Raw genomic sequence first — 14,407 nt, 5'->3', positions numbered from 1 at the left:
TTGTGAAAGCGAAGGGCAGGCGGAGCTTGTTCGGGCGGTGCTCCGCGCGGGAAGCTCCCGTGATCCGGCGGTAGGCGGAGGCGGGCCCGCAGTGCAGGGGACGTCGGGGGAGCGGAGCCCAAAGGAGAAGCTAATGGAAAGCCAGGCTGGGGCCTGGTTCCGCCTCCAGACCCAGGCGGCCACAGTGGATTGGACAACGCAGCGACGCTTCCGCCCGCCTCCCGGTGTCACGCGACCGTCTCCACCTCCCGCCCTTCCCTCTTTACCTCCCGGCCAGCCTGGCCAGTGATGAGATATTCGGACAGGTGGAGAAGTGGCCACGGCGATCGAAATCACGTCCACGACCGCGACCATGGCCGAGGTGAGGAGGCACCCACGCCGCTGCCGGCCCTCCCGGCCCTCCCGGCAGACCCGGAAGCTTCCTCTGAAGCCCGGGGGCTCTGCGCCCAGGTGTAGGTGGGTTGGGCTGAAGGGAAGCGGGGTGGTGCGCGTGGTGTCTAAGCGTCCCTTCGTGTCTCCCTTTCAGTATCACGCCCAGAATAAAGCCAAGCTCATCTCTGAGACCCGACGGAGATTCGAAGCCGAATACGTGACAGGTGGGTACCGCGTTCTCGCTGTTGAGGCAGGTGTGCATGAGCGTCCCCAACTTTCCAAAGGTGTTTGCAGGTGTCTTTGGGAGGCTTTAGGGACCGTTTCGACCCTCACAGTAATGATGCCCTGCACGTTTCTAAGGTTTTCTTTAACATAACACGCCATGCATACTGCTCCCAACTGGTCAGGTGATACGCCCGTTGCTTCCTAAAGGGTTAATATAAGTTGGAAATTGGTCAGTTTCTAGCATCTCGAGTTCGTGGAACTTGAAGGACACTTTCAAGGCCCATGGTACAGGTGACACTGCCCAGTGCACGGTTTTCTGCTGACCTTTCACCAGCAACAATAGAGAAAAAGAATCTGGAAACCGCCATAATGCTATTCACGTGTACTTAATTGGGGATACAAATTCCTTGGATATTTTACATAATTCCACTTCATACAACCCAGTATGCTACCCACGGAGTAGGCTTTCCAGGGCTGGAACAAATTCTCTTTCATCCCACACTGTACCTAGACAAAGTACCTGTGAGTCCAGAATTGATTTATTGGTTGAACATTATGTGTTCATATGGTTGAACAGATGTCCCAGATACTTGAAACTGATGATTTAATCCTTGTACAGTAGTTTTTTAAAACCTGCAGGATGATTTTATCATAAATATGAAATATTGAATCCTGGCCCTGCCACTTAATAGCTTAGTTGTCTTTTCTAAGCCCTGTTTCCTTATCTGTGAAATATGAATAATTAGGTTAAGAGGATTAACTGAAAAAACACAGATCAAACTTTCTAGCATGGGGTTAACCTATTGTAGGCTTTCAGTGAATATTTTGTCCCAAGTTGATTTGGTTGCTGTGGAAGGGTTTAAGCTTCTGCATCTTGAATTCAGTACCCTGTAGAGATTCTCTGCAACTTTAAACTGCCCTAGATTAAATGTCAATGATGACCTAGAACAAGTAAGGAAATGTGTTCCAAATAACCTGGTCAGAAAATCTGTTCATCCTCCCTGTCAATTTTCTTCCCATCCCAAACTTTGCACCAGAGAGTTGCAAAAGCACTTGATTTCACATTTAGCCCAGAGATCCCATTTAAATAATATAGGTGGTTCCAGTAAAAAGGTAATTCTGAGATTGCTTTCTATAGAAATGTTCTTATAGGTACATGGTTTATAGTATTTTAAGAACCCAGAACCTGACCTAAGGGGCTAGTGTCTTCCCATTAGTTGAGTACTCATGCCCAATGGAGGAAGCAGGATATATGTATACGTGTATGTGTGTGTGTGTGTGTGTGTGTGTGTGTGTGTGTAGTTATACAAGTTTAGCAATAGAAAAGATCTTAAGAGTTATCTTGGTCCAGCCTTCTCCTCTTTAAAATGAAGAAAGTAAGATCTAGAGAGATTAAGTGATTCACTCCGAATCCTTGGTGTTAATGGCTAGGCCTTGGGCTAGTTTTCTGAATTTCACTATAGTGAAAATCTTTTGGGACACCATCATGTTGCCTTAGATCATGTCACTCCCCAACTTAAAACTCTTCAATACGTTCCCACTGTGTCTAGAATAAAAATCTCAATTCTTAAAATTTTTTTTAAGGATTTTATTTATTTATTTGACAAAGATCACAAGTAGGCAGAGAGGCAGGCAGAGAGAGAGGAGGAGGAAGCAGGCTCCCTGCCTAGCAGAGAGCCCGATGCGGGACTTGATCGCAGGACTCTGAGATCATGACCTGGGTAGAAGGCAGAGGCTTAACCCAGTGAGCCACCCAGGCGCCCAAAAATCTCAATTCTTTATGGTGGCCTACAGTGCAGGGCCATATATGCTGAAGCTCATGCCCACCCTTACATCCTAATTTGTAACCACTCTCTTCACTTAGTACAGATTTCACCACTGCCCACAGTAAGAAACATATCACACATTGCAACACATAGCAATCCCTCACACACTTACACATGCACACATAACTGGAACAAAAGTTCCTTAAAGAATATTTATTCAGAAAACCCATGACCCCTGTTGCAGTGACCCACAAAGTTGACATCACATCCTACATGACCCAGGGTTTGAAAAACATGACCAGCCACACTGCTTCTTTTATGTTCTTCAAACAGACTGAATCTGTTTTTATCTTGGGACCTTTCCACTTCTCTTTGTTTGGGAGGCTCTTGCCCAGATAATGTTCATGGCTAGGTCCTTTTTTTCTTTTCCATCTTGGTTTAAATGGATCTCAGAGGCCTTTGCTGATTACTGAATAGCCTCCCTGTCTTGTTTGTTTTGTCCCCTTTACAGCTCTTACCATAACCGGTAATTATCGTGTTCATTTGTTTACTTATTGTTCATTTCCTCCAGTAAAATGTATATGGGTCTGGGGCAGCCATGGCAAGGACTGACTCACTTCTGTATACTTAGCACAGTTTTCAATATATACTTAATATAGCAATGCTTAAATATATACATAGGAAGATTAATCTGAGTCTGCTTTATGAGTTGTCCTAATTGGTTCCCCATCCCATCTCCCCACCCTCCACAAAGTCTGGCAAAGAGCAGCCCTCGCAATATGTTTCATAAAGACAAGCATTATTTCCAAGTAGAGCACTCTGTGGCATTAGTATAGAGAGGGTTTTGTCGTTAAATATACACACTTGGGTTCGTGTGAATGGGTTACCTGCACAGCTGTTGTACATACTAATTTAATTAATTTAAAGACTTGAATGGGAAAGGAAAAACCTGCGAAGACTTTTCTACCTTGTTTCCTGAGATACTGCATCAGGTAAAGTAGGAAAGTGGTAAAAAGGGATTTTTGGTCTGCCTGTATTCACCCTTTCAAGTTTATTTTTTAGATATTGACTCAAGTGCTTAGAGAACCTGCACTTTCCTAATTCCTCTTTCATTTCACCTGTTCTGTTATCACTAACAATATTTTGTTTCAAAAGACGCTTAAGGCTGACTTAAGCAAACAAACATGACGTTTTTCCTAAAAGAAAATATGATCTGCAAATACATCACTTTAAGCATTGGCTATACTCCAGAAACTCTTTTGGAGATAGGTTTTTGGGAATTCCAAGCACAATTTTGTTCCCATAGGAATTAAGTTGCCAATTATGGATAGATTTGTAGCTGTCAGAAAGAATAAAAGTTCATAATTGTTTTATGCATTACAAGTGGTCCTTTTTTCCTCACTGTTTCTGTGAGAAATTCCATGCTGAGTCTCAAATGAGAAACATTTCCCGTTCTCTCTTCCTCCTTCTGGTGGCCAAGGCAAAAGACTACTCCCTTGTGACAGTAATTTATTTGGTTCCTCAAATACTCATTATGTGCTTAATTCTGAGAAGCAGTGTGTCCTTATTAGAGAAAGAACTGAAGAAGGATAGAGCCACTTCCTGAACTACTACATTCTAGTAGAGGCATTAAGACAGAGCTAACTATTAGAATTCAGGCAAATTGTATCAAGAGGAATAAGTGCTAAAATCATTTTTGTAGAAGTCAAAGACAAGGAAAAAAAATCACATGTGGTTGGGGTGATTGGGTTAGCATCAAGTGAGAAAACAGAAAAGGTGGAACTTTGGAAAATGGTAGAACTTGGGCAGGTAGAGGATGTGATCCAGATGGATCAAATAGTCTGAGCTAAGGCGCTGTAGTGAGAATGTACAGGGCATGTTCAGGAAGCCATGGGAAGTCCGCTTTGATGAGCTCTAAGAGGAGGGTAAGCACACCTGCTGAAAACAGTGGGAATGCAGTGTAGAAAGCTTTGAACAAAAACGATGTTTGTACTTTAGTGAGTTTGGAGAGCAGTTGAGGGATTGGTGTGTTTTCTTATTTTAGGTTTGTTTCTTGACTTTACAAGTATATGAATTCATTTGAATAAATTTGGATGATACCAGAAAAGCCGGAAAAGTCCCCCATAAGCTAACCATCCAGAGATAGCTCTGCTAACAATGGAGGCATTTTTTTTTTCCATTTGGTTTTTGGTTTTATTCTTAATGGGCTCCACACCCAGCATTCAGCCCAGCAGGGGGCTTGAACTCACGATCTTGTGACTGAGACCTGAGCTGACATCCAGCTGGGACACTTAACTAACTGAGCCCCCAGGTGCCCTCTATATGGTTTTTTTTTCCCTGTATGTTAAAAAGTACTTAAAAGACTATCGTGTATGTAATTTGAGGGCTTGCATTTTATACTTGACACGATCCAGTTTATTTTCCCTAGATTGATGAAGTAAATAGTGTTTTTCATTACTGTTTAATACTCAGCTCTGTAAAAAGAGAATTTTCTTTTACATACTTCCTATTTGGATATTTATATTCCTTCCAGTTTTTTGTTAATACAGTTTTTTGTGCAGTAGTTCAGATTGTTTCCTTAAGATTCATGTCTAGAACCAGAATTACTGGTTTCAAGAGTGTGAATATTTTTAAGACACTTCATGTATGTGCTACCTTTTCCTCCCCAGAAGTTGCACCAAGCTTCATTCCCACCAGCACATGTGATAATGTTAGTCTCACCACAGCTTTACCCATGTGTGGCGTCCTTACTCCTTAATTGATGGTTCTTTGTTTTAGTTTGCATCCTGGTTGCTAATGAGAGTAAATTTCTTTTCAGATACTTACATCAGTTTGTAGTTCACATTTTTTTTTCATTACTATGGCTTTTAAAATTGGTTTGGGCTTTTCTTATTTATGTCACTTTCACTTTTTTCATTTCTAAAATTTTTTTTTATTGTGTGATGTTAGTCACTGTAAAATACATCATTAGTTTTCAATGCAGTGTTCCAAGATTCATTGTTTATGTACAACACCCAGTGCTCCATACAATCTGTACCCTCCCTAATATCCATCACCGGGCTCACCCATCACCCCACTCACCTCCCCTCTAAAACCCTCAGTTTGTTTCTCAGAGTCCACAGTCTGTCATGCTTTGTCTCCCCCTCCAATTTCCCCCAATTCACTTTTCCTTTCCTTCTCCTAAAGTCCATGTTATTCCTTATGTTCCACAAGTAAGTCAAACCATATGATCATTGACTTTCTCTTCTTGACTTATTTCACTCAGCATAATCTCCTCCAGTCCCATCATGTTGATACAAAAGTTGGGTATTCATTCTTTCTGATGGCTGAGTAATAGTTCATTGTATATATGGACCACATCTTCTTTATCCATTCGTCTGTTGAAGGGCATCTCAGCGTTTTCCACAGTTTGGCTATTGTGAACATTGCTGCTATGAACACTGGGGTACATATGGCCCTTCTTTTCACTCCATCTGCATCTTTGGGGTAAATCACCTAGTAGTGCAATTGCAGGGTCATAGGGTAGCTCTGTTTTTAATTTTTTGAGGAATCTCCACACTGTTTTCCAAAGTGGCTGCAACAACTTGCATTCTCACCAACAGTGTAAGAGGATTTCCCTTTCTCCACATCCTCTCCAACATTGGTTGTTTCCTGCCTTGTTCATCTTTGCCATTCTAATGCCTGGTGTAAGGTGCCATCTCAGTGTGGTTTTGATTTGAATCTCTCTGATGGCTAATGATGATGAACATTTTTTCACGTGTCTGTTAGCCATTTGTTTATCTTCATTGGAGCAGTGTCTGTTCATGTCTGTTGCCCATTTTTGACATGATTATCTGTTTTTTGGGTGTTGAGTTTGAGAAGTTCTTTATAGATCTTGAATATCAGCCCTTTGTCTGTAGTATCATTTTCAGATATCTCCTCCCATTCTGTGTGTTGCCTCTTTGTTTTGTTGACTGTCCTTTGCTGTGCAGAAGCTTTTGATCTTGATGAAGTCCCAAAAGTTCATTTATGCTTTTGTTTCCTTTGCCTTTGGAGACATGTCTTGAAAGTTTTTTCATGTTTCCAATTTATTCAAAACTATCCATTCCTTTGTGGTTTCTTTCATTGCCATTAAATAATTTTCTCTCATTTGATAATTTCCTTTTAATTTTTGCTTTTTCTTGGTTTATTATGTTTTACAATTTGAAATATCTTTTAAGTACAGATATGAAACACGAATAAAGTGAACACCCATGTACTTAACACTGCCATTCAGGAGCAGTGGTGTGTCCTGCATTTGGTGTTACTCATTCTCTTGCTTTTCATTAGCTTTACTGCCTATGATGTATTCTTCACCAGTACTTTATTAAGTTTAGCTATTTTTTAACTTTAAGTGAAAGCTGAATGTAGGAGCACCTGGATGTCTCAGTGGGTTAAGCCTCTGCCTTCGTCTCAGGTCATGGTCTCAGGATCCTAGGATCGAGCCCTGCATCAGGCTTTCTGCTCAGCAGGGAGTCTTCTTCCCCCTCTCTATCTCTGCCTGCCTCTCTGCCTGCTTAGGATCTCTCTCTCTCAAATAAATAAATGAAATCTTTAAAAAAAAAAGCTTGGGGGGCACTTGGGTAGTTCAGTGGGTTGAGGCCTCTGCCTTCAGCTCAGGTCATGATCCCAGGGTCCTGGGATCGAGCCCCGCATCGGGCTTCCTCCTCTCTCTCTGCCTGTTTCTCTGTCCACTTGTGATCGCCGTCTGTCAAATAAATAAATAAAAATCTTAAAAAAAAAAAACTGGGGCGCCTGGGTGGCTCAGTGGGTTAAGCCTCTGCCTTCAGCTCAGGTCATGGTCTCAGGGTCCTGGGATCGAGCCCCACATGGGGCTCTCTGCTCACCGGGGAGCCTGCTTCCCCCTCTGTCTCTGTCTGCCTCTCTGCCCACTTGTGATCTCTCTGTCAAATAAATAAATAAAATCTTAAAAAAAAAAGGTGAATGTATTTTCCATGACTTGCTTCTGCTACTCAAGAATCATTTGTATTGTCTAACATAAGTATAATTGATTGCTTTTGATAGCTGCATAGTAGTGCATGGAATGAAAATATTAGCTGGTGAATTTGGGGTTGTTTCTAGGCTTTGCTATTATGTGCAGTGCTGCTACAAACATTTTTAAACATGTCTGGTGCCTAGACTTTCTCTAGGGCAGTGGTTCTCAAAGTTGGTCCAGGAACTGTAGTTCCTTGAGACCATTTCGAGGAGCTTGAGAGGTCAAAACAACTTTTATAACACCAAAGCATCATTTTCCTTTTTCACTGTCATTCTCTCACAAGCATACAATAGCATTTTCCAGAGGTTACATGGCATGTGGTGATGTCATTGCTCTGACAGCCGTTAGGATATGTGCTTATGTGTTCTCATGTTTAAAACTTTCCTTAGTTCTAATACCCAATAGAATAACTACTGGTAAATATAACCCATATAAACAAACAAACAAACAAACAGAAAAACCCTTTGGAGTCTTTAGTTATTTTTAAGAGTGTAAAAGGGGTCCTGAGAACAAGAAGTTTGAGGACTGCTGCTCTAGGATTTGCACCCGACAGTGAAATGTGTGGGTCATTGATGAGGCACGTGTTCAACTTGGTAATGCTGAACTGGTTCCCAAAGTGATTATACCAGCTTTCATTTTAACCAGCAGTCCTTGTTTTTCCACACTTTAAAATTTGGTGGTGGTGGTGTTTCATTGTTTTGTTTTTTTTTAATTTTTGCCCATCTGATTAAGGTGTAGGGATAACTCATTATGGTTTTAATTTGCATTGCTTTGAGTACCAGCGAGACTGAGCATTTCTTCATATCTTTATGGACCATTTGGCTTCTGCTTCTGTGAAAATCACTCCTTCAACAGGCTATTGGCCCGTTGTTCCTCCATATAAATTATAGGATCAGCTTATCATGTTTCTGCAAAAAAACCAACTGTTGTTGGAATTTTGAATGGAATTGTATTAAATCAGAAGACCACTTCTGGGAGGCTTGACATCATCAGGGCTGTGTCTTCCTAACCAAGAATCTGGGATATCTTTGCTAAACTCTTCCTTATAGAAAGATTTATAGTTTTCTCCATAAAGGTTAACTCACTTTTGTTAAATTCATTCCTGGGTACTTACATGTTTTATTTTTGTGGTGGTTTAAATGGTATCTGTTCAGAAATTATTTTCTGATTGTTCGTGGTTAACAGAAAGTACATTTGACACTTTTACATTAATATTGAATCAAAAACCTTACCAGCTCTTACTAATTTTGATAATTTATCTCTAGATTAGTTTGGAATTTCTCTGTAGGCACTGACATCAGCTTGAAATAATGACAGTCTTCTATCTTCCCAGTTCTTACAACTTTAAATGCTTTTACTTTACACTGGCTGGACTTTAGAACACTGTTGAATTGAAGCAGTGAGAAAAGCCTACTTGTCTTGTTCCTGATCTTAGAAAGATAGCCCCAAACATGTCCATCAAGTATGATCTCTGTAGATATACTTTATGAAAATGAAGAAGTTTCCATCTACTTCTGGTTTGTTCATTTGGGTTTTTGTTGTTGTTTTCCCATCGCTACTGATGGTTGAATTTCATTTACTAAATGTATTTTCTTCATCTGTTGAACACATTTATTGTATCTGATGAGACATTCACTTGTTTTTTTTTCTTTTTTAATCTGTTAATATGGTAGCCTCTATTAATCAGGTTTTTAAAATACATTGCTGTTTTCAGTTAGCTGACGTTTTGTCTAGGAGTTTTACATCTGTATTCATAAGTTAGCCTATAATTTTCCTTTCTTATACTTCTCTTACGCAATTTTGACATCAAGATCATTCAGTCTTCATAAAATGAGTTAAGAATGTTTCCTCTTTTCTACTCCAAGAAAAATAGAGTCATTGTGTAGTTCTGACCTCATTCTCCATTGTCACCTCTCCCCCCATTTCTTACGGTTTTATATGTTAGTGTTTGTCTACTTACCATATAGTTACTAGTATCTTTATTTACCATCCCTTCTTGAGTTTTGGATCTTGTATCTGGGATCATAATATTGTTTCATCTGAAGTATAACCTTTAGGTTATTCTTTAATGTCTTTCTTCTGTCTTCCTTCTTTTTTTCCCCATTAAGCAATTAACCTTGAAGAGTGCCTTCATTTTATTAGGATGAAGGAGACAAAGTGATTAGAGAAGTAGAAGAACCAGGATGATCTCAGAGAATTTCAGGGACAGGATGATTAGCAGTGATGGGAGGGAACCTCTGTAGGTAAAGGGTGCATAAAACGGGGATTGTCCTTATCAACTGCCCTCTCTGGAGAGGAAGAATAGAAGGAAAATGACATTTAAAGTGTAACTACACTATTGAATGTTTTACATAAGCTCTCTAGATCCACTCAGGCTTTATTCCTCTTTGTATCTGCAATACCTGTCTCCATTTTGAGCTGGCATATAGTGGGAGATCGTAAGTTAGTCCTCAGAGCTAATGAGTTATGTATTATCCTCCAATAGTGAAAGCCTTTAAAAGATAGGTAAACAGACACTTGGATTTTCTTAAATTTTGTTCCATCTTTAACATCTCACAGTTAACCTTTTAAAGTTGTCATGATCCGAGCAAGAGGAAGAGATTTTAAGAGTTTATCAATTTTTGTCCTTATTTTACCTATCTAAAAATACTAGCCCTCTGTCATAGAGACTATAAGGTTATAACTTTTTGATATTGTATTTTATTTTTTATTTAAATTCCATTAGTTAACATATAGTATATTATTAGTTTCAGAGGTAGAGTTCAGTGATCTGTCAGTATTATACCCAGTGCTCATTACATCATCCGGGTACCCTATCTCTTTACCCTCCTCCCCTCCAGCAACCCTCATTTGCTTCCTGTGATTAAGAGTCTCCTGTGTTTTGTCTCCCGCTCTGATTTTGTCTTGTTTTATTTTTCCCTCCCTTCCCCTATGATCTTTTGCTTTGTTTCTTTATTTAATTCCACAGATGAGTGGGATCATATCATTGTCTTTCCCTGATTGACTTATTTTGCTTAGCGTAATACCCTCTATTTCCTCCATGACATCGCAGGTGGTAAGATTTCATTTTTTGATGTTTGAATAGTATTCCATTGTGTATATATACCACATCTTCTTTATCCATTTATGTAAGATTGTAACTTTACATGGTGACTTGAGTGGTAAATTGGTGATGGGATAGAGAATTGGTAGACCTGCTTATTTTTTAATCTTTATTCTCAGTAATGACTTTTATCAGTGCCTGGCAAATATTTTTTTTACTTACCTCTTTAAATTGTTGATACCTATTCTTCATATATGTTCATCCTGAATGTTAAGTGAGATATGCAACTTTAAAGAGTCTGTCAATAGTATACTGTCACTTCTTAGGATATCACCTTGTATTCAGTGAAGTGTTATTTAAATACAATGGAATATTACTCAGCCATCAAAAAGAATAAAATCTTGCCATTTGCTACAATGTGGATGAAACTAGAGTATATTATGCTGAGTGAAATAAGTCAAAGACAAATATCATATGATTTCACTCATATATGGAATTTAAGAAACAAAACAGATGGGGGCCCCTAGGGGGCTCAGTCAATTAAGTATCTGCCTTCAGTTGATGTCATAATCCCAGAATCCTGGGATTGAGTTTACCATAAATATGGACAAATTTAATACTTATTAACAGAGCAGATTTTAAAAATCTTAATTGCATTCTACCTACAAGACACTAATGTAGAAAGGTTGAAAATAAGGAGATGGAAACAAAGTGTACAAAACAAAGTGTACCAACCAAAAGTGATATCTTGGCTGCACTTTAGTTAGACAAAATATTTAGAGTGAAAAACAGTACATTTAAAAAGGAATTCTACTGTTGATTAATGGAACTCTGAAAAGGTATAACATTTAGAACTAAGAACATAAGTATCTCACAGTATAGCCTTCACATATATAAAGCAAAAGCCTCCAAAATTATGAGAGAAATTCAAGAAATACACAAACATGTTGAAGATTTTAACAGACCTCTTTCAGAAATAGATAGAGCAAGCAGGCAAGAGATCCTTAAAATTTTGTTTTGTTAAGTAAACTCTACCCCCAACATGGGGCTCAAACTCAGGACCCTGAGATCAAGAGTCTCCTGCTCTACTGACTGAGCCAACCAGGCTTCCCAAGATTTTAGATTCTAACACAATGAACAGAGTTGATCAAAGATATATGTGTATGTGTATATATGAATGTATAGTCCTTTCTCAACAAATTGGGAATATATATACTTTAGAAAATATATTTGTGCTCTTGGAGCTTTTGCAAACATTCACCACATTATTAAGTCATAAAAGAAGTCTCAGAAATTCCAGAGCAGCTACATCATACAAACCCATGTTTTCACACCACTAAGCAACCGTATTAAAGTCACAATCCTGAGTTTTGGCACCAAAAAACACGTCAACCAGGTACTTAAATCAAATGTTAGGAAACTAAAATAACACACCTCTGAATAAGCCACAGGTTAACAACTTCCTTGTGTTGTGTGTAATTCTTAGCTCTGCTAAATAACAATTGGGTTAAAGAGGAATATCACAATGGAAATTACTCGTTAAAGCTGAGCAACAGAATATCTATGGTTTTACATTCATTGATTAGAAAACAAGGCCCAAATTAAAATCAGCTAGAGATTGAATTCAAGGAGCTGCAAAATGAACATAAGTAAATAGAGAAAGTAGAAGGAAACAAATAGGAGCGGATACTCATTGATATAGGAAAGAAGCTACTCAATGTAATAAACATAAACTGGTTTTTTGAAAGAACTAGTGAAACAGACAAGCCTAGGATGACTGATTAATTGCAAAGGGAAAATGCAAAGACATGAGGAGCAAAAAAGCAGACCTAATTAAAGATGTGGTAGAGATTATAAAAATCCTAAAAGAATACAATCACCAGCTTTATCACAGTAAGTTAAAAAGCTTAGATTAAGTGGAAAACTTAATGGAGAAGAGAAAAATCATCTCACATTGTCTCAATGAGAAGTAAAAAGCCTACCTGGATCAGTAACCATCAAAGAGACTGAGTCGGCAGCCACAGGTCCCTACCACTGTCCCCGTTGCAGAAAGATGTGCACACAAATAAGGCCCAGGCAGTTGGCTAGTCCCAGGACACAAAAATGATAATCAGAAAATGTAGCAGAGGAGCTTACTACCTTGATAACATGCTTCTCAATGACATTTCTGAATAGGTCTGGTTCAACAATCAAAGCCACATACAAAAAGTAAACACTTAGAAGTCTTTCATCTCACGTGCCTCTTCTGCCCCTTCTCTTTTGTCTTTAGCTAACCATATTTGTTTTCTTTCTTTTTTCTATACTTACTTGAGCAAATAGAAATATATATGCATTAACAAAATTAAATGAGGAAAAGCTTTTATTTCAATGAGGAAACCACACTGGCTATAATTCAACGTTGTGTAAAGCAAACAAAACTTGGCGCAAACAAGGAAAACTTTGTTTGCTCTAAGTATATCTTCTAAAAACCTACAGCAAATGGTACATCTAACTGAAACTTCAAAATAACTCCCATAAAGTCAAGGGAAAGACCGTGATCTCCACTATCATTCCTAAAATTCTACAGTATGTAAAATAACCTAGTTACCAATATGGCAAGGAAAATAAGAGGTATAAGGTTTGCCACTCATGTTATTATTGGCTCATACAGCAACACAATCTCTAAACTGCTTCAATCTAATAGAAGAAATTTACAACATTTTTTTTCTTTTATCAAGACAGTTGTGTTCCTAAAGAACATTGAAAGACCACCTGTATAAATAAATGGAGATACATATCATCTAAGATAGAAAGCCCCTCCCCTCTCTAAACAAATCGTAGGTCAGCAAAGTTTTCTTCTTGTACAGCCCTTGTCCTAAGAATGGTTTTTGTATTTTTAAAGGAAGGCTTAAAAAAAAGAAGAATCAACAATGGCAGCCATCTTTGCCTTCAAAGTCTAAGACGTTTAGATATTTACCACCTGGCCCTTTGTGGAAAGGTTTTCAACACCTGTAATAGACCGGTGGTTCTCTAAGTGTGATCCCTGGACTGGCACCCATCAACATCCTGTAGGAGCTTGTTACAAATGCAGATTTTTGGTTCCCATCCATGAATTTAAGCACTCTGGGAGTGGGGCTGCGTAATCCCCTTCTAAACAAGCCCTCCTGGTGATTTTAACAGGCGCTCAAGTTTGAGAATCACTGCTGTAGCCTAGTGGCTTCATCCCATCTCAAAAAAGCACCTACCTCTTAGTCTTTCACCAGATGACATCACAGGAAAGTGGAGGTTTAGGGTAGGTTGTGGCCTACTACCATTCCCTTAAGGATGTCCTTAAGGGAATGTTTTCTTATTTCAGCCTGATCACTCCTGACAGTAACACGGTCCAGCCGATAGAAATGGTCCAACCGGTACAGATGCTCTTCCAGGGCCCTGCCAGGACTTGAAGTGGATCAGTGCTCAAAGTCCTGGAGAAATAAGAGGGTTTAGGAGGTTTTAAATTACTATAATGTTTGACAGTTGTATATTTGCTGCTTTTGAACATCACTACATTGTCTAGTTAGGAACTGTTCTCTAGTTTTCATTAACAGAATACTTCTGTATTTTTTCCAAACTTGATCTGAATTTTATTTAGGCGCATTTATAATAACTACAGTATACTTCTAAGATTTTCTCAACGGATTAGTAGGTCAATTAGAATTTAATCTTACATTCATGGATAGCATTCTACCTTATGTTAATGAAAATTCATTTATATAGTATTTAAAATTTTCAGAATGTTCTTGATCTTCGTAAGGCTGCGGGTAGGCAGACCTTATCTCCATTTTACAGAGAAGAGAATCAGGCCTAGAGTGACTTGCTCAGTACCTATAGATAGTAGCATGGGTCTTCTGATCCCATCACTCTGCCCCATATCCTGAATTTGGCTAGACGTTTTTTCATATTCATTACCTTTAAAATACAGTTCTGACCTGTTGGTAATTTCACCAGCCGACAAATATGGGGGAGAAA

The 14,407-nt window shown here is 38.9% G+C and overlaps 1 protein-coding gene across 2 annotated transcripts in view; it reads left to right on the top strand.

Moving 5' to 3' along the window:
- Positions 1–87: 87 nt before the first annotated feature.
- MOSPD2 (motile sperm domain containing 2) overlaps positions 88–14,407 on the top strand; it is a 59,409-nt gene continuing 45,089 nt past the window's right edge. Inside the window, exons 1-2 of one of the 2 annotated variants that reach the window (XM_032880152.1) lie at positions 88–361; positions 527–596. In XM_032880152.1, the coding sequence (XP_032736043.1) occupies positions 353–361; positions 527–596 (79 nt within the window). In that variant the 5' untranslated portion in view covers positions 88–352. The remainder of the gene's footprint in view (positions 362–526; positions 597–14,407) is intronic. The other variant, XM_032880153.1, reaches the window with a different exon arrangement.

This window comes from Lontra canadensis, unplaced genomic scaffold (genome assembly GCF_010015895.1).
Source record: "Lontra canadensis isolate GAN:19392208 unplaced genomic scaffold, GSC_riverotter_1.0 scaffold68, whole genome shotgun sequence".
Lineage (NCBI taxonomy): Eukaryota > Metazoa > Chordata > Mammalia > Carnivora > Mustelidae > Lontra > Lontra canadensis.
The sequence above is the reverse complement of the archived record's forward strand: the minus strand, read 5'-3'. Positions and strand labels throughout refer to the sequence as shown.